At 38.3% G+C, this 19,285-nt stretch overlaps 1 protein-coding gene across 2 annotated transcripts in view; it reads right to left on the bottom strand.

The window, feature by feature from the left end:
- DCHS2 (dachsous cadherin-related 2) overlaps positions 1-19,285 on the bottom strand; it is a 328,465-nt gene that overhangs the window by 61,462 nt on the left and 247,718 nt on the right. For both annotated transcript variants that reach the window (XM_075613040.1, XM_075613047.1), the window contains exons 4-10: positions 18,955-19,191; positions 14,053-15,063; positions 10,889-11,076; positions 8,395-8,494; positions 6,667-6,824; positions 4,413-5,253; positions 2,605-2,844 (exon numbers count right to left, since the gene is read on the bottom strand). In XM_075613040.1, coding sequence (XP_075469155.1) covers positions 2,605-2,844; positions 4,413-5,253; positions 6,667-6,824; positions 8,395-8,494; positions 10,889-11,076; positions 14,053-15,063; positions 18,955-19,191 — 2,775 coding nt within the window. The remainder of the gene's footprint in view (positions 1-2,604; positions 2,845-4,412; positions 5,254-6,666; positions 6,825-8,394; positions 8,495-10,888; positions 11,077-14,052; positions 15,064-18,954; positions 19,192-19,285) is intronic.

Genomic DNA, 19,285 nt, shown 5'->3' with positions numbered 1-19,285 from the left:
ACAGTGGCCTAGATAGCCACATTGGCAATCAATGTAGACCCTAAATAAATAAATATATTACTTACCCCTGCTGGGATGAAGGATGTCCTCTTCATCCTCAGGAGCACCTGCAAATTAATCCAATAACAAGTCGATGCCAAACCATTAAACAAAAAAAAAACACATCATAGCCCAATGGCCCTTCAAAAAATAAAAAGACAAAAACCACACAAAATAATCCCTGCCCAATGGCATTAAAATAAACAACAAAAAACAATCAGGGCAAAAAATCCATTCGGGATGACACAAAATAAACAAAAAGTGAAAATCAGGTCAAATAGATCCAGGCTGATGGCCTTCTTCCAATCCAAATCCATCCGAAGGTTGATGCACCCTCAACCTGACCCGAAGCAATGGATCCTCCGTTGATTGAATAGCCGGTGATTAGTTCTTATTTTCTTGATTTTTTTTTATGATACAGTATCTTCTTTTTTTATACAGGATGTTGCCTCATTGTCTTTCTTCTTCCTATGTTATGAGATGGGTCTGATATACCATGTGATTCCTTCCATTTTTTGGTGCAATAAGGTGACCGCACAAAAAAGGAAAGGAATCACATTACATCAACCAATCAGGTTGCTTTGTGTACCATGTGATTCCTTCACTTTTGCTTGAGCTGTCATCCAAAAAGTGAGGGGATCACAAGGTACATCAAGCAACCTGATTGGTTGATGTACCATGTGACTAGTCTTCTCTGATGCTAAAGGCCTTATATAAGGCATGTCCAGTCTCAGAAGACAGAAACAAGATGACGATGCAACATCCTGGATGAAAAAAGAAGACAAGAAAGAAGATATTTTTAAAGAAATCAAGAAAAAAAGAACTACTGCTGAAAAACAGAGACTGCTGTTCAATCAACAGTGGAACCATTGCTTTGGGTCAAGTTGAGGATCCACACAGGATGGATTCAGATTCAGATTGGAAGAAGACCCTCGTACCTGGATATATTTGACCTGATTTTAACATTTTGTTTATTTGTGTGCCATCGGGCAGGCATTCTTTTGTATGGTTTTTGTGGTTTTATTCTTTAAGTGTCATCGAACTAGAATTGTTTTTTTTAGCGGGGTTTATGATTGGATTGATCTGTGGGCGCCCCTGAGGATGTGGAGGTTTATTTAGGGTGTTAATTGATTGATAATGTGGCTCTCTAAACTCCCATTTAAGTTTTTTAATGGTATTTGTATATATTTTTTGTATGTCTTTCTTTGTTGTATTTGATGTATTCATTTGGCAAATAGACCTATTGGCCATTACTCTACGGGGATATTGTTTTGTTTTGTTTTGTTAGGGGTATGAGCAATGCTTTACTAGTTACTAAGGTAGTCAAGGCGGGTAAGTAATGTATTGTAATATTGTTACTGCTTACCATTGATTGCCAATGTGGCTATCTAGGCCCCCATTGAGATGGCCTTGATAGCCACAGTGACAATAAATGGGTTTATGGTTAAAACAAAAATGAAAGTATTTTTACTGTACAGTTGTGTTGTATTTTTTTTATACATTTTTTTTAATCAATGCCCAAAAGCACTATTAGTCACATTAGTCTAGAGGGGGGGGGGGGGGGGTTGGGAGGATGGGGGTAGTTGCCACGGGAAGGATGGTTAGGACTCCTGTGGGATTGGTGGGAGGGATTAATCCCTTGTTTTCCCATAGCGCTTAGAAAAGAATTGTATGGCACTGCTTGACTATCCACTAAGGTGGCCAACGGGGTTAAGTAGTGTTGCTTTAAAAATAAAACATCAAAAGTATTAACCCCTTCGGTGCCTATGGTATACCTTGGAAACCACAGTCATCAAACTGGTTAATGTTATTTTGATAATAAGCTTCTGTAATAGATATTTCAGAAGCCTACTACAGGCATACCCCACATTAGCGTACGCAATGGGACCGGAGCATGTATGTAAAGCGAAAATGTACTTAAAGTGAAGCACTACCTTTTCCCACTTATCGATGCATGTACTGTACTGCAAACGTCATATACATGCATAACTGATGTAAATAACGCATGTGTAACAGGCTCTATAGTTTCCCCGCTTGTGCACACCTTTGGTACAGGTAGGGAGCCGGTATTGCTGTTCAGGACGTGTTGACTGGCGCATGCGTGAGCTGCCGTTTGCCTATTGAGCGAGATGTACTTACTCGCGAGTGTACTTAAAGTGAGTGTCCTTAAACCGGGGTATGCCTGTATATGATAGAAATATTATCACAATGCAGTAATTAACACATTATTATCAGTCGTGTTAACTCCCGCATTATGAGTTTGGCCCAAATATCGCACCTGGAAAATTATTAACGCAAAGTTGATGTATACCATCTAAAAAAAATATTTACCGGGTGCATTATTAACTCCACTTTAACATAGTTTGATGTATCTGGGCTAAAGTTCTACCACATCCTTTCGACAAATTGTTCTTTAAAAGTACAAATAATGTAAATCCAGTCCAAATCTTTTTAAGTAAAAAAGAAAATTGTATATCCTTTAGTTAGTTTTCATATCGGTTATTATGCATCTGCATTTTTATTTACATTACATATTCATTAATATGAATAAATAAAACAGAGCACCTGAATCAGTGTCCTCTGCTTCCACCTTCATCACATACTCCCCAGGCGCTTGGTTTTCACGAATTACAGCTTCATACAGGGGTTGCTTAAATGTTGGTGCCTCATCATTTACGTCAATAACTGTGACTGTTAAAGTCTGTGTCGCAGAGAGCACGGGAGTTCCATCATCCATTGCTAGGATGATCAAAATGTAATGGTTTTGAAATTCACGGTCGATTGGGGAGCATAAAGTCAGCCACCCTGGATAATTAAATCAAACAATGACAAGATCAAATACAAGTCTATATACAGTACTGCTACATTTAATTTATTATAGGAAATAAGGCAACTCTGGCATTGGGTTAAAGTTGCTCATGATTCTAAAGAACAGGCGACTGTTCTGATTCCAAATATATATACCAACCCCACACTGGGGTATAACCAACCCCACACTGATGAGACCCATTAAGGTTGAAACGGCTGTCTGTGGGTGGGTTTATTGGCTATGCATCTTAACCGTGGCTGTGCTCAAAGCTGTGACCATGCAGCAAGCTTAAGCCTATAGGGAACCATGTTAATGGTTTTGAAGCAAAAGGTGTCACTGTGTGCTCATTTGCATGTCATTTCCCAGAATCCCTTGCTGCAGTGGAATTGCTGTGTGCTTGGTGATAATGGTGAAAGGCGGGGTTGCAGACCTGTCTAAGACATGCAAATGAGCATACAGTAATATTTCCATTTGGTATATATAAAATATATTTACACATGTACAGTATATGTACAGAGGTAGAGATGTATCACTCTTAAAGGCAGCAAAGCCACTTACAGTATATGGTAAAGCTTGTAAATACTGGCTAAAGTTAGTGCAAACAGGGAGACAAATAGCATACTTATTGATTGATTTATTGATTAATTGATCGATTTCCCCTTCTTGCACGAACTTTGTGCAAAGCCTTGGAAGCCTTTCCATATAATCAGCTTATACAGAACAACTTGCATGGGCTATCCATATATTAACCTTTTGCTGGAGGTTTAAATGCCATTTGCCTGGATGAAGCTCTGGTGCAGAGAAAATTAGATAAATCGCACAGAACTTCAATAGGCGACACAGACAATAAGGGTGGCTGGATCCATAATTATCAAAGTATAATGGAGCAGTGCTGGGAGTAATTTTGTACTACTTCATCTAATTAACAAATCTGCAATTTTTCTTCTTAAAAAAAAACAAGTAAATTAAACATTTTCCCTTTCTTCTTAATTCTTAGTATAGCAACTTCACTACCAGATCACAGTAGGTATTTCTTCAATTTTAAACAAAAGGTGCACGTGAATAACTCTGTGAAGGGGAATTAATATTCCCATTGCAAGAATAATAATAATACACACAGTAATCATTACATAACAAGTACACATGTAAAATCAAGGGTGTAGGCGACATTGGACACTGCTGTAAGTTCAATAACTGGAGGGAAAAAAACAGAACTTGTCAATAAAGCACCAATAAATTGTGATCATTTCAATGCACTCTGCTCACCATATATTATCTTTATTTGATCATAATAGCTTGTATGAGAATTAAGCACAGATGTGTTGACTGTTATTATGGCCACTGTTGCATCTTGGCAGTTGCAGTAACAGTTATACAGTAGATGGGAACACTGAGCCTTTTTTTTTAAAAAACAGTATTTTTTTTTATATATAACTTGCCAACTGCCATCCTTAAAATGCATTTATTGACAAACAGACCAAAAGGTAAATCAGCCCAGCGCACCTAAATTAATATATATATTTTTTTTTACTGGCAATGAATGAAATAATAAAAAAAAAAATACCTGTTGTTGTTTCTAACATAAAGGCATGTTTTTCATTGCCTTCCGTTATATGAAAGGTAATTTTTCCATTTTTTCCCTCATCTGGATCCTCAGCCACTATATGGTGTATAAGGGAGCCCACGTCTGCATCTTCCATTACAGAAGCAAGAGGTAATGATATAAAGTGCGGCCTATTGTCATTGATGTCTTGAATGACAATCCTTGCTGTCAGTGAGCTAGCTCGGCGATCTGTAATATTCGCAGCTTGGTCTGTTGCAATTACAGTAAGAACAAATGACTCCATTGTCTCTCTGTCCAGTTCCATGGCTGTAGTCAAAGCACCTTCCCATTCATGAATAAGAAACGGGTTCTCTGCAGCGTCATCAGTATTTAAGGAATACTTAACCTTGCTGTTCAATAAACTACCATCTCCATCTTTTGCTTTAAATGTGTGTACCAGAGTCCCAGTAGGTACATTTTCCTCAATGCCTACGACTACAATATGATCAAGGAACAATGGAATGTGGTCATTTTGGTCTTCTATATCAATCTTAAGGAAAACAGAATAATTTTGAGGAGGGATCTTATTGTGGTCTTGTATGTTTACACTTAAGACGTAATGAGAGTTTGTTTCGTAATCCAGTTGCCTTGATAGATATACATCTCCTGTGGAACCATCAATGACAAAATGGCCATTGTGCTCTTCATTAGATATCTGGTAATGCACTTTCTTATTCGACAAAAGGTGATCTTCACGTGACTTTACAGAGCCAATCAGTTGTGGAGGTTCAGAATTTTCTAGAACCTTAAAGTTCTTTACTTTCAGTAAAGTATTAGATTTTTCCTTAAGTGTTGGAATGATCTGTAAAACATATGACAGTTCTGAGTATTTTTTGTTATGAACATTAATACTTTTAAAAAATTTGTAGGTTCCCAACAAAAATGCATTTTGGTTTCTAAGGCAGTCATATAGGTTGGGATTTCCTAAATGCCGATGCGGGATATCGCAGCCAGATTCGGTGTTAACTGCCACTGACTTGAACGGCAGTAAACTTCGGATCGTGGTGCGATACCCCACATCGGCCCCTAGTGAATAAGCCCCATGAAGCTGTACTATATAAACCACAAATAATGTTCCACCACCTACTCAAGACTTGTTCATCACTTAAGGGCTTATTGTAATATTAGCGCATGACAGGGCTAATCGCTATAGATGGGTGAAACATTTGTGCAAGTTCACAGACTTAAACAATATTGAACATTTGTAGCAAGCAAAATTTTGAAACTTTGCCAAAAATCGCCAACTGTGCATATCCTACTCGAGCCGGGATTCAACAAGCTGCGAGCAGAAGAAACCATACTTAAAATAAAAATGGCACATTCTTTTTCTGTTGCTTAAAAAAAGCAGGTTGATTGTCACTGTTAGAGACGTGAACTTTACATCTAGATTCACGAATCTGGCCAACTTGACCCTTTTTGTCGAACTTTGTCAAATATAATTTATTTAAAAAAGTTTGCCAAATAAAAATCTCTGGATTTTGAGGAAAAGGGAGCGAGAGAGGGACCAACTTTGTGGTGTAATCATGTACTTATACACCTCCCAAAACACTCTTCTATACAACACGTAGAGACAAAGCAATGAACTCACCCGAGGTACGTGGAAAATATGCTAATTTAAATCATTTGAATATACTTTGTGCATTCAAATGATCTTATTCCCCAAGTACCTCATGTGTGTTCATAAGTATGCCTCCATATGTTTTCTCTCTCTCTTTCTCCCTTCTTGTCTTCCACAAAAAAAACATATTTTAGGGTAAATTCCTCTGGCAATTTTCCAATTTCAATAGAAAATATTGAATTTCGCTTCGACTCTGTCAATTTTGACTGAACCGTTAAGATCGATTGAAATGAAGGCAAAGCAAACTTGGGTTAAGTCCGCACTTCTCTAGTTACTGTCACAATGAAGATGTAATGTCTATCCTGTTCTATGACGCGACTAAGCAAGAAAAGGAAACATACAGTTTGCATGAAAGCTGACAGCTGATACATATTTCCGATCCTCACATCAAGGTCAATCTAATCCTTATATCAAACCCTGTATGCGCTGGACAAAGGCAAATGGTTCTTTGTGAAAGATTAAGAGGACTTCAAGGGCAGCTGTTGTTCAGATCAACTCTTCAGCAAACAAAGTGCCGTGGTGTTATCATTCATACAGTATATTTTATCCAGGGAAAGTTACAATAATAAAGTGTAACTGTGCAATGGGTGTCCATACTTGAATATTAATGAACACTTCTTCTTGAAGTGGAGGGGCTCCTTGATCACTTGCTGTAACTATTAATCGGTATTGTGCTTTATGGTTTGATGAAAGCGCCTGGGTTGTCCATATTTCACCACTTCTGGCATTAATAATGAAATGACCAGAACCGTCATCTGCAGAATACATAAAAAAATGATGCATTAACATGTTCACGGAGCGATAGTATAAACATACAAAATAAATCATAAAATTGCCAACATACTAACTAATTCTTCAACATACATTGGGCGAGTGTGTGAAGTCAAGTGGGAAAGAGAAGCAAATAAAGTGAAACAGGGACAGAGAGAGGAGAAAACAGGCAGGGAGAGAGCTGGAAAGGAGTAGGGCAAGGATAGCAGAGGAAGAAAAATTAGAAGACTTCATCCAAGGACTTCAAGGCAGAGATAAACCTTGAAAGCAATTATACAATTCAAAGCCCTGGTGAAGTTCTGTTTAATCACTGCACAGTCATTCCTTTGGATTTATAATACGGTAATTCTCAGGCTATAAATTGTTACTCTTGCAGATACTGAAATAGGGACTTTGTCTATTGCTTTTGCCCTTTTTCAAAGTCTGGATAGGAGTAACACAAGATTTAGGTACAGTATGACAAATAACGTAACATTCTTTTTTGGTGTTAACATTAACGGAGCTTTGGGAGAAATTATGTGCCTGGCTCTGCCAAACTGCTGAAAAAAATTACCCAGCCTCGGGATATTTTCATGCAACTGAAATTGGTGTAGGCAGATAACTACTGTACAAATGATCTTAGTATTGCGTAGAAAAATGCACCCAGGATTAAATTCATGTTCCCAGAAAGAGGACGCCATGGCATCTGAAAATAACATTTGTCGTATAAATGGCCTATCTAATGTGATAAAAACGATCTACTGCATACGTTTCATATTGCCACGTTCGGAAAAGTCGGACATTGCTGTCATCTATAAAATCTTTCACTTCCTAAATGTTCCAGTGATGGGTGATGCCAGATTTCTAGGCATCTTGCCTATCCTGAATTAGTCATTAGTCTTCCTAGACCCAGAGACACATTGCTGATGAGAAAATCAAGATAATCTCCAAATGATTTTTTTTTAATGAGTTTTAGTTTTCTACTTGATGTTTTTTGGCATTTCCCACAGGCACAGATCCAGAAGTTCTCATCGATTAGTCTTTGAGTGCCTGGAGATTTTGTTCCTTAAAATATTTCAATTTTGTATTATTTATTTTTTGCTACACGCACATTTGAAATGTTACGCCATTGGGGCCTGAGGTATTTAACCACATTGAATTCATTTCAAAGAGATTTCAAGACCCATAAAATTTGGGGTAGGGGGGACATCTTCAAGAGGATATTAGTGGTTGGGTTGTTTCATTAACCACTGAAGAGTTATAAGAGCCTCCAAAAGGCATAAAAAGGGCACACAGGAAGCCTGTGAGGCACTGAACGGGTTGTACGAAGTTGAGGCTTTGTAATGTCCCTGGAGTGAGGCTCTCCCATGTGGCAATAAGATTTTTTTGTCTGGGAGAATTAACATCTTAACATAATGGAAACAAGGGTTTCCCTGGAGCTCAGAATAATGCAGTTCAGCCCTGGCTAACCCTTTGCTGAGGGAAGGTGAAAAAAATAGACTTTAGTTGTATTATGAACTAAAATACATCAAGTATTGTACACACTGTCCCTTTATCTCATTAGTTGTTTCTTACCTGAAGACAATGAATACACAACCGTCCCATTGATTCCAGCATCAGGATCCTTTGCATATACAGTGGCCACCAACATATGTTCTGGTTGAGCTTCCAAAACCTTGACATAAACACACTTTCTTATGAAAAGTTCTTATAACAATGGGTGGTTTAACTTAAGAAAGCACTGAAATACTGAGGCTAGGAAAGGAAGAATATATTGAGATTGAGATGGGGCATGCTGCTGTAAAAACTCCAGTACATTCATCGTTTAGAAATCCCATAAAATAGGTATTTCCAAATTAAAGTCTTTCACACTATGACACTATAATTATTATAATAATAATAACTTAATTTATATAGAACTTCTCTCCCATTGGGACTCAAAGTGCTTGACAGTTACAAATATGTTTTTGTTTTTTCCATTTGATCAAATACATATTGCTTAGTTATTCATTCATTTAACCTTTTACATTTTTGGGGGAGAACTGTATGCATTTACACCTAGAAACACTGGTTGCTTTTAAATACATTCAACAATTGAAGGACGGAAGGAGGAATGTAAGTTATGAAGGATTAAGATAAGATGTACATTTTAAAATTATTTAATTTGTATCATTCCTACAGTACATAGTAAAAATGTTTGTGCAACTATTTGTAATATTATTATTTTACTCAACTGTAATGAACAATTCATTTGAACTTTAGAAAGTAGCATAACCTTGTTTTATACACCAGTGTCTTATAAACCAATGCAAAGTTTTACTGTGAATCAAATGGCATAATTCGTGCTTTTTTGTCACTTTGTATTGTTTCAGCAATTGATAAATGAGAAACTGGTAAAAAAACATGTATGCCCTCAGGAAAAAGGATTTTCTATAAAAGCAGAACATAAATTGTGGTTGATAAATCAATATTTTTCTCCAGGTTCCACTAATGCATGTCAAGTTACCAATGATTAAAGCAATGTAAGGCTCACAAAGAAACTATAGTAAACTAGTGTAACAGGGCTGGTCCCGATTGCCTCTCTACCCCCTGTCACGTAAGTCCTTTGTAGCTACATGCTGTGACTGGCCATCCTGTGGGTATCTGACCCTCCTCATTCTATTTTCTGAGTGACAGAAGTGGTGGTGACTCATGGTATGTGTACAGTCTATCAGGATAAAGACCTTGAGCCCTCCCATTTGGGTTGTTCAGAGAGGAAGTGACAAATTGTAGTGAGTCTGCTTCCACCCCTCCTAGGGAGTGGAAGTGTGTGCCATCTCCTCCCGGCTGGGAGTGAGAGGCCAGTAAGCCCCTCATGGGCTCGCTGGTTATAGAAGATCTAAGACTCCACAATGCTAGAGCAAGCACCATCCAGAGGCCTGGAATCCTCTGAGACCCCTGCATCCGCTGTAAAGAACAACTGCAGTGACTGCACAATAAAGTCCCCTTTGCTTTTATTATAATCCTGCCATAGTGTCAGTCCCTGGGTAGAAGGGAAATAATTATGCTTTGGTGCCGGACTGATCTCTGGACATCCTGGAGCCCACTGCAGCTGGAGGCGCTAACCAACCCACAACACCTTGTAACTAAAGCAGTATCAGGTGGGGGTACATGTGTTGCACTTATTACAAGTGTTTTCATTTGTTCAGATAGCTCGAGAATACGTGTCTTTTTCTACATTGTCCAAAGTGGCCGTTCGGGATGTTTTCATCCGAAAATTCCAATTAAAGCAAAGGGGAATTTTCACCTGAAAACGGCAACTTCAGATTATATAGAATTACCCCCTCAGTAAAAATCCCTTAAATCAGAGAGGTTCAAATGCCTTCAAATAGCTGTGCACATTTTTTTGCATTTTTCTCTTAAATTTAGCGTATTTGCTCAATTTGTTTGCAAAAGTTGACACTGCTCAGAATTTCACCAATCTCGCAAGTTTGCTACTTTTTGCCATACTTTAGCGAAAATGGCAGTACATGGCAATGTATATAGAGGGTCACGTGACCTTGCATATTGATTTTTAATGCTTGGCAATTTTTTTTTGTGAAATTTGTCAATTTAGTGACATTTTTTCAGGAAATAAAAGGCAAGTTTCACCCGGTTTGCAAACTTCTGTGAAATGTCTGCATATCTCTACTCAGAATCAAGTAAAGTAATTTAGTAATGTAATAACTTACCCCATGCAGTGATTCAGATATAGAGGATGGTAATGGTGTCAGCCCGTAGCGTAGACAGAACATGTCAGGTAGAAGTCATACAGTACCTTTAATGGCTACGTAATACTGTAGTTAAAAAGAGTACAAGCTTTCAGAATAACTTAGGTACCTTCTACAGGTATATTTTTACTAGGTAAAAATATAATACAGTAGGTGAAGGCCCCCTGATGAAGGCATCTAACTTAAGTTCTGTAATTTGATTCTAATTGTCAAAGCACATTTTCCCCACAAGATGGTGCTCAAATCCCATGGCACTGAACAGTACTGGGATTCCCATACATTTCACAGGACAAACTAAACAGAGCCAGTAATCAACAAACCTTGACATATAGCTGTTTTCCAGTAGGAAACTGTGGAAAGTATGGCTTGTTGTCATTAAGGTCAGAGATTTTGATGTAAACAGTTGTTGTAGCATTACGACGTGGAGTGCCATGGTCTGTCACTAAGACACTCAGTTGATGGTGAGTTTCCTGTTCATGGTCTAATGCAGCACAGTTTATAATTTCCCCTGCACATGGTGTAAAAATGTAGATATTTAGTATGTGGAAGTAACACATATCACTTGATGACACATACAAAATTTCATAAGGGCTTATTGAAATCAATCAGGTATGTTAACAAGTATCCAGCAATTGCATCTGTCAACGCTCCTTAATTACTTCTAATAAAAGCTACACTTTTATCAGTTTCATAATTTTAGTCAACTAATGGTAATGATTGAAAAACTTTATTATAGCTAAATACAATCTGTATGATATCATGAGATGTTATTGTGAATTGCCAATCATTTTGATGCTCTTCCCTGTTTTCTATTACATTGATGGGCATACATTGATTGTCAGGAATAAAGTAAAGAAGAATATTTAACAGATCATAGGACCCACAGTTTCAGTGTTTCCATTCAGTATGAATGAAATATTGGGTTCAATTGACACAAAAGCCCTTTACTCTACAGTATGTTCTCTGAAGCCGCTTCTCTTTGTCTGATTTCTCAATTCTAGTGAATAGGGCTCAAGAACGTTTACTGACATGAGAAGCAGTTTCACAGCATATAGAAAAAAGTCTGAGAGGCACTTCTGTGGGGGGAATTCACTAAGCCCCCGATAAGGGGCATTGGAGTGTGATCATGCCTTAAATGAGCAATCGAAGAGGGAGATTCTTTTTATGACTTGTTTGCTTATTTTTTAACATAGCGTTGAAGCAGGGGGTCTACGGAGCTGAATCCCCATTAATTTTAGCTCCGGGGACCATCTGCTTCTAGAGATACTGCTCTCCAAATGGGGTGCCGGTAACTCTGCTTTTTAAAGCTCTTGCGTCACATGGGCCAATCGCAAGCCACGCTGGATGACATCACAGCTTCCTATTGGCCCCCAGGGTGCAGGAGCTTTCAAAAGCGGCCATTACGTGACCCGGCAGCAGTTACTGGCACACCCTACAGAGGTAAGTATCTCCAGAAGCGGGGGTTCCCTGTAGCTGAAATTAATAGGGTTCAGCTCTGTTGATCCCCTGCTTCAATCCTCTGTAAAAAAAAAATCAAAAGATTCACAAAACAAATCGCCACTAGGATTGCCTCTTTAAGTACTATTCAAGTCAATTGCAGTTAACACAGGATCCATGGTCTGTGGCTCTTACAGGGGTTATTGTTTGACAGGCGCCAATCTATCAAAGTCTCCCAGCTGCAAAACTGCACAGCTAGAGCACAAAAACTGCAATGTATTTATCCAAACCAAAATACAGATGTGCAATTGCATCCATGGGATCTTTTTTCTTTGATACATCTGGTGCAGTATTGTTGATCCAGCTTTGCAGCATAAACCTGCGGCAAATAGACACATTATAATGACATAGCTGCAGTAGCAGCAACCTCAAACTGAAATAAAAGCAAACCTATCCTGTATAAAGATAGAAGTGATACAGAAAATAGTGAAGTCTCAAACTATGTATAGAAGGAACTGCAGAGAGTAAATAACATTGCAGGATAAGATTTATAAATAAAACATGAAATTTAATGTAGGCAAGTGTTTTGTAACACATTTGATTTCTGGAAAAAAAAAACAACCAGACTGCAATTTGCTTTCGGAGCAATCTGCGAATAAAAATTCAATAAAGTAATTTAAAATTCTATTTTATAATTTCCTGTGGGAAAAGTATATAATTGTATTTAAGTGTCAAAAGTTGGTTGACTATCTCCATTAATTAATCCATACTTTGCTCAAGGAGAATAACAGCTTGATTTCACCATTCATTTCTATTTGGTGTGTCTTGAGGATAGTTTTGCCTCTATTGACTATTGAATGCTTTTTTTCGTTTCATTGTGATTTGCATGGCAATGTATGTCCAAAGATTCTGCTAACTGACACAAAACTTATTTTATCCAATTTCACTATTCCACACTATTATTGTTGTAAAAAGGATACAGATAGCCCTTTCATGACCACATTTAATATCTAAATGTATATATTTTAAGTTATCACAAGTGATATTCTTTATTGGCTATATGCCAACGGTGGAGGTTTTCTGTCACCTTTTTCAGCCACCATAACTTAAAATGTATGGTAAACCTACCCAGCCTAGAAATATTTCAAAGCAAGTATAAACCAACCTCACACTGATGATACCCATCAGGGTTGAAACATGTCTGTGAGTGGTTTAAACTTGCTTTGCTAGTCCCATGCTGTGTTTAAAAGCTGTGTGAACGGCGATATCTCAGCTTAAATGGGCTCCATGTGAATGGATATTCCAGACAAAAGGTGACACATTGTGTGCTCATTTGCATGTCATGAATCCCTTGCTGCAGTGGGAGCAATGTATGCGAGGTGATAATGGTTGAAAGGCCGGGTTGCAGACCTGTCTGACATGTGAATGTGCTCACAAGTGATATTATTTAAATGTATATATGCATTCATGTTTGTTTGCTCTCATTTATTAAACAATAACAATTTGGGACAATATTTGTGTTGCATATGGTGTGTTAGTTTAACACACTCTTCAAGCAAGCAAAAAGGACAAAGTTGAAACGGATGTCAAATCAGTGTCTAAACAAGACATGGAAATATGCAGCTATGTTGGATTTAAGGAAACAATGGCATTGCAACCAACCAAAATGGCAGCTGGACAACTTCTTGTCCAGCAGACCAATCATTTATGGGGACATCAATGGTCTGTAGTAATGATTGGTAATCAACAAAAACAAGCCAAGTAACCATGTTTGCCCATCCCAATTTCATAGGACAATACCTCCCAAACTGTGGTATCCTCCAGGGTAGAACATACACTGTATGGTCTTGCACCGGAAACCCTCTTAGTTTAAAATACATTAAAAAGACAATAAAAAAGTGATCAGCACACATTGCTGCTCTAAAGTGATTGTATGGTGGGAGGGAATAAAAAAAATGTATTTTAGAATGTGCTTATAAGTGTAGGTTTACTTTTAAAGAGACATACTACTGATAATGTATAAATAAATCATAATTGAAATTATTACCTGTCTTGGAACTAATCAGGAAATAATTTCCTTCAGACAAGAGGAAATATGAGAGCTGCCCATTTTTTCCAGAGTCTCTATCCAGTGCTCGGATTGTGCCAATCACACCATGTGGGACAGAGCTTTCATCCACAGTGAAGAAGGAAATAGCATGGCTGAAAGTAGGAAAATTGTCATTTTCATCTAGAATATTCACAATCACAGAGGTGGTTGCAGTTTGTCCCACTCCATCCTCAATGCTGCTAGCAACCACTTTAAGATTGTATATCTTAGTATTTTCATAATCTAGAGGCCTGCGCAGGAAGACCCACCCTGAGCTACGGTGAATTCCAAATGTAGTTGAATCAACAACAGGGTATAAAGAGTAAACTATTTTAGATGTTGGGCTTGGTGTGCCCTGAATGAATGCTTTAACTTGAAGTATTCTGGTATACATTGGAAAACCTTCACTGATTTCTATCTGATGCACCAAGTTTAGAAAAGTCAAAGCATTGACAACTACTTGTTTTTCCACACTAATAGTTAATGTGAGAAGGGAACTTAGGATAGGGTGACCATTGTCCTCGGCCATTATTAGAAGAGTCTGTTCATAGTCCGTTGTTAGAGTACTGTTGAGGTACAGAATTCCAATGTTTGGGTCAATGATAAACATGTCTTGCTTTTCACTTGCAATACTGTATGAGATCAGTCCATTATATCCACTGTCAATATCTTCTGCATGAGCAATGTATAAAGCAGTGCCAGGTGCGGTGTTCTGGTATATACTTATTCCTTCATTCTCTGCAGGAAATATTGGCGGGTTATCATTGACATCGGTCAATGTAATGTTGACCTGAGTGCTGCTGTAGACTGAAGAACTGCCTAATTGGGACTGAACTGTAAGTACCACAAGAGGTTGAGTTTCATAATCCAGTTGCTTTTTGGTTCTTATAATACCGAATTGAGTGTTTATTGTGAAAATTTCATGTGGATCCCCAGACAATATTTTGTATGAAATTGGTTCCAATGAATCTGAAAGGTAACACAAGAGATGAACATGCAAGTTCAATTCAGATGTAAAGACAGAAAAATTGTAATAAAAAAGGAACAAAATGAAGGTACAATTTATATTTTTAACTGCTAACTGATTCTTAATAAGAGTTCAAACTTTTAGGTTCACCTAGGTCCCTTATTCAGATATTGTAGACTGCTTGAAGAAAATGCTCAGATTCTATCTATTCTGGAATCTGTGTTTTTCATTACTCAGTACTACATTATGTAAAAGGATACATCAGAATTCATATATTCATGTCCTTAAATCCTATCACTATTTTCATACATTCCCAATTTTAAGACTCTGGGGCCTATGCAGAGAGCAGCGAATTTTAAAATTGGCGAATTTATTAAAAAGTAGCTTTTTTGGAGAGTTTTAATCTCCATATGCAGAAAAGTGCGAATTCTGCTATGTTTAACATGGATGCGTGTGGCGAGTTTAAATTGGCGAGATGCGCGCTTCAGAAATGTGTTAAAACAAATTCGCGCCTTTTTTTTTCCCTTTGCAATGGCCGCGAGCGGCAGTTTTTTCTGGCGAGTCAAAACGGAGACAATCGCGCCATTTTATTGGCGCGAACAGCCGCTAGATGCCGTTCGCGCCTCTCTGCATACGGATATTTTTTAAACTGGCGAGATTGAGGTTCTCGCCAGCCGCGAGGCGAGTTTTACAAATAGAAAAGAAAAATTGGCGCGTTTTTCGGAACTCGCCATTTTCTGCTGCTTTCTGCGCGATTTTCTCCAAAAAATGGCGAATTTCGAAATAGCGCTGCTCTCTGCATAGGCCCCTAGGTTTTATTTTTTATATATATATAAAAAAGAAAACCTAGTCTTAAAATTGGGAAATGTATGAAAATACTGATAGGATTTAAGGACACGAATATATGAATTATGATTTAATGATAAACCCATACTGTATCATCCTTTTACATAATGCAGTATATATATATATTGCATAACATTTTGACTGATTTTTTTTTCTTACATGATCCATTTCAGTTTTCCGTTTTAAGTGTTTTATTTGTAGACATAAATTAGTGACACCGTGACACAGGCATAGCCTACATCTACATTTTTTAAGATTAGGATTAGATTTTTGTCCTTTTTCTTTAATTCTTTACTTTAAGAATGTAAACAAGCTACATAATTAGAAACCTCAATGACATCTCCATCCCTTTTTGATGTAATTGTTTTCCATTCTGAAATATGAGGATGTTAAAAATGTACTGTAGTTGTAGTGGGCAAAAAGAAAAAACAGTGGGGACTCATAACCCTGCATCACAGAGAAGCATGCAAGGAAACCGGACAGTAGTTGCTCAAGTGGACTTCCCGGGAACAGCAGGACTTCACAGCCTGCAACAGAAGGTTGGCTAGTGACAGCTGAGACCCTTACGCGACCAAGATAAGGACTATAAAACACTGTTTATTTTGTGCTGCACTACATATCTAAGTGCATTGATAAATTGTTTTCCCAGTCCTGGAAATAAAGTCCTTTATGTTGGCAAAGAACTACTGTGTGAACTCCTTACTGACCTCCCCTACTGTACAAGGCCAACCCGTCAAACTGCCATAAACTAAAATGGGAAAACAATTGCTCTATTCTCCATTCCATTATAGCAACTAGAGGCACTAGAACTACTATTGGTGCTGTTTTCAACAATACTCATTTGAAAACACCCAACTGAGCTGCTTTTGTTGACTTTATTTCTCTGCAGAAAAGAAAAAATACTGTGTAAACTAGCAAAATCCACACCCATTGTCAGCCATGTTGATGCTATAAATAAATGAAAATATACACTGAAATTGTGGTCTTCTACCTTTTTTCATATAATAGTTTTCATTTCAAAAACTCACAAAGTTCCCAAAACTCAGAATGATCATTCCACCTAAAGTATCCTATTTCAGTACTGTTTCAACTGAGGGGGTTTAATCATTTTACAGTACTATACTACTGAAGATGTTCTCATATAAATCAAAAACGGTATAATAAAGATTGCTGTTTGTTAAAAATCCTTTATCAAGAATAAATAATCTTAATTAAAAGTTGTGGATGGGTAAGTATTTTTTATACAAATGTAAAAATAATTGTAATTCATATACTTTATATGAAACAGAGCTTTGAACAAAAACTTCAGCAGATAAGACCAGGGGAAAAGGATTTAGGGGAACAGCTGATTCAGAAAATTGGAACAATATTTGGGAGGCTACAGCGTCATTGTCTATGAACACGTAAATAAAAGAAAATTGTTATACACTATTATACTAGTGGTACTTAACTTCAGAAAAACGTAATAAAATATACGGGCAGATGTCGCCACTGTTTTAGGGGATGTGGGCAAGTGGGAAGTTTTATCCATGTTTGGTGGACATGTCCCTTGTAGGGTTGCCAGGTGGCTTCTCCAAAAATACTGGACACAATAGTGAAAGGTGCAACGTGGTCAAGACACGCACACCTCTCTCCGCTCCATGCTGTTTCTTCCTCTCCTTGGTCCCACGCCCAGGCTCCGACACCCCCTCCAGATTGGCTGCATTACCCAGCAGTAGCAAATCAGGGTGGAGGAAGCTGCCCAGCCCCCTAGCAACAGCCCTGCTCTCTCCCTGCACGGGGAAATCCTGCAGCCATCCAAGCTGGTCAGGTCAATGTCCAGAGAGGTAATACCAGACACATACATGTCCATTATTACCTCTAATTTTTTACTGGACAGAGTGTCCAAATACAGGACAGTCCAGTTCAATACTTGGCACCTGGCAATCCTAGTCCCATGATAAGTATTCTCTGGAGAAAGTTATTCAAAATGATGAATCATATATCGGGTCTCTCTCTAACACCTGACCGTTACACAGCACTCTTAAACAACAAGATAATAGGTATCCCAAAAAGACAAAGCTTACCCTTCATATATTCTCAGCCACTAGATGTAAAATGTTGTGGCATGGGAAAAGACAGCCCCCAAGCTTAAAAAAGATTAAAGGAGCAATCCAAGTGGGTCATTTTTTTAAACTTATTTTTTACATAGGATTGAAGCAAGGGGTCTCCGGAGCTGAACCCTATAGATTTTAGCTAAGGGGACCCCCTGCTTCTAGAGATACTTACCTCCAAAGGGAGTGCCGGTACACCCTGCTAGTTTAAAGCTTCCGCGTCACATGTGTCAATAGGAAGCCCACTGGATGACGTCACAGCTTCCTATTAGCCTGCAGGACATGGGAGCTTTGAAAAGCGGCCATTACAGTACGTGAACTCCAGTTAGCGAGCCACAGTGGCTACCGGCACCCCGACAGACGTAAGTATCTCTGGAAGCAGTGGGTCACCGGAGCTGAAATTAATGGAGTTCAGCTCCGGAGACCTCCTGCTTTAATCCTACGTAAAAAAAAGGAAAGGAAAAAAAACACCAGCTTGGATTGCCGTTTTAAGGCCAAAATCAGGCAGGCCATGTGCTCCGAAAAATTGACAGCCTTCCTGAGGGACACAGTAGAGCGATTCCATGCGGTCAAGGACCCCTGGCTGCAGGCTATAGGAGCTCCGGAGATATGGCTTCTCACAATATAAGCAATGAGGTTACGAAAAACAGAATTGGGACAGGAAAAACTATTAAGAGAATAACTATACAACAAGATGATGAAATATCAGGGATATTGGCACATGAGGGTATAAGTAACAGAACACAACACTGTATTAATAAAAAAGTAATTACAGATTGCTTTGATCTTGATGTTAATGGAATTCAAAAGTGTCAGCCCCTAACCCCCCCCCCCCCCCATTTCATTTACGTCCCTTCCCGTTACATTTCTGCACCCACACCCTTCTTAATTTGATATAAATTAAAAATTATGTTAAAAAAAAAAAAGAAGAAAAAAAGACTCCATGCCACTTACTTAGAGGTTCCCTTGCCTTCACTGTACCAACAGCACTGCCTATTGGGACATCTTCAGCAATGGAAAATGTGTAGCGGGACTTCTCAAATACTGCAGGAGCTACAGCAGTCTTTAGGATGTTAACTGTAACAGCTGCATTCACAGCAGACGCAAGACCACCTCTGTCCCGAGCAGAAACAGACACAGATACCCGTGAAGCTTCCAACTGAGCGAGAGTGGAGATCACGTAGAACATTCCTAAACATCAAAAACAAAATGTTTGTACATTTATGTGACCGAATTTGAGAAATAGTTTTTGAAACAGCATACTCTCTAGCACTGTAGGGAAGTA

The sequence above is a fragment of the Ascaphus truei genome, chromosome 1 (assembly GCF_040206685.1).
Source record: "Ascaphus truei isolate aAscTru1 chromosome 1, aAscTru1.hap1, whole genome shotgun sequence".
In the NCBI taxonomy this organism is placed as follows: Eukaryota; Metazoa; Chordata; class Amphibia; order Anura; family Ascaphidae; genus Ascaphus; species Ascaphus truei.
Note: the sequence above shows the minus strand (reverse complement) of the source record. Positions and strands in the feature narration are given on the sequence as shown.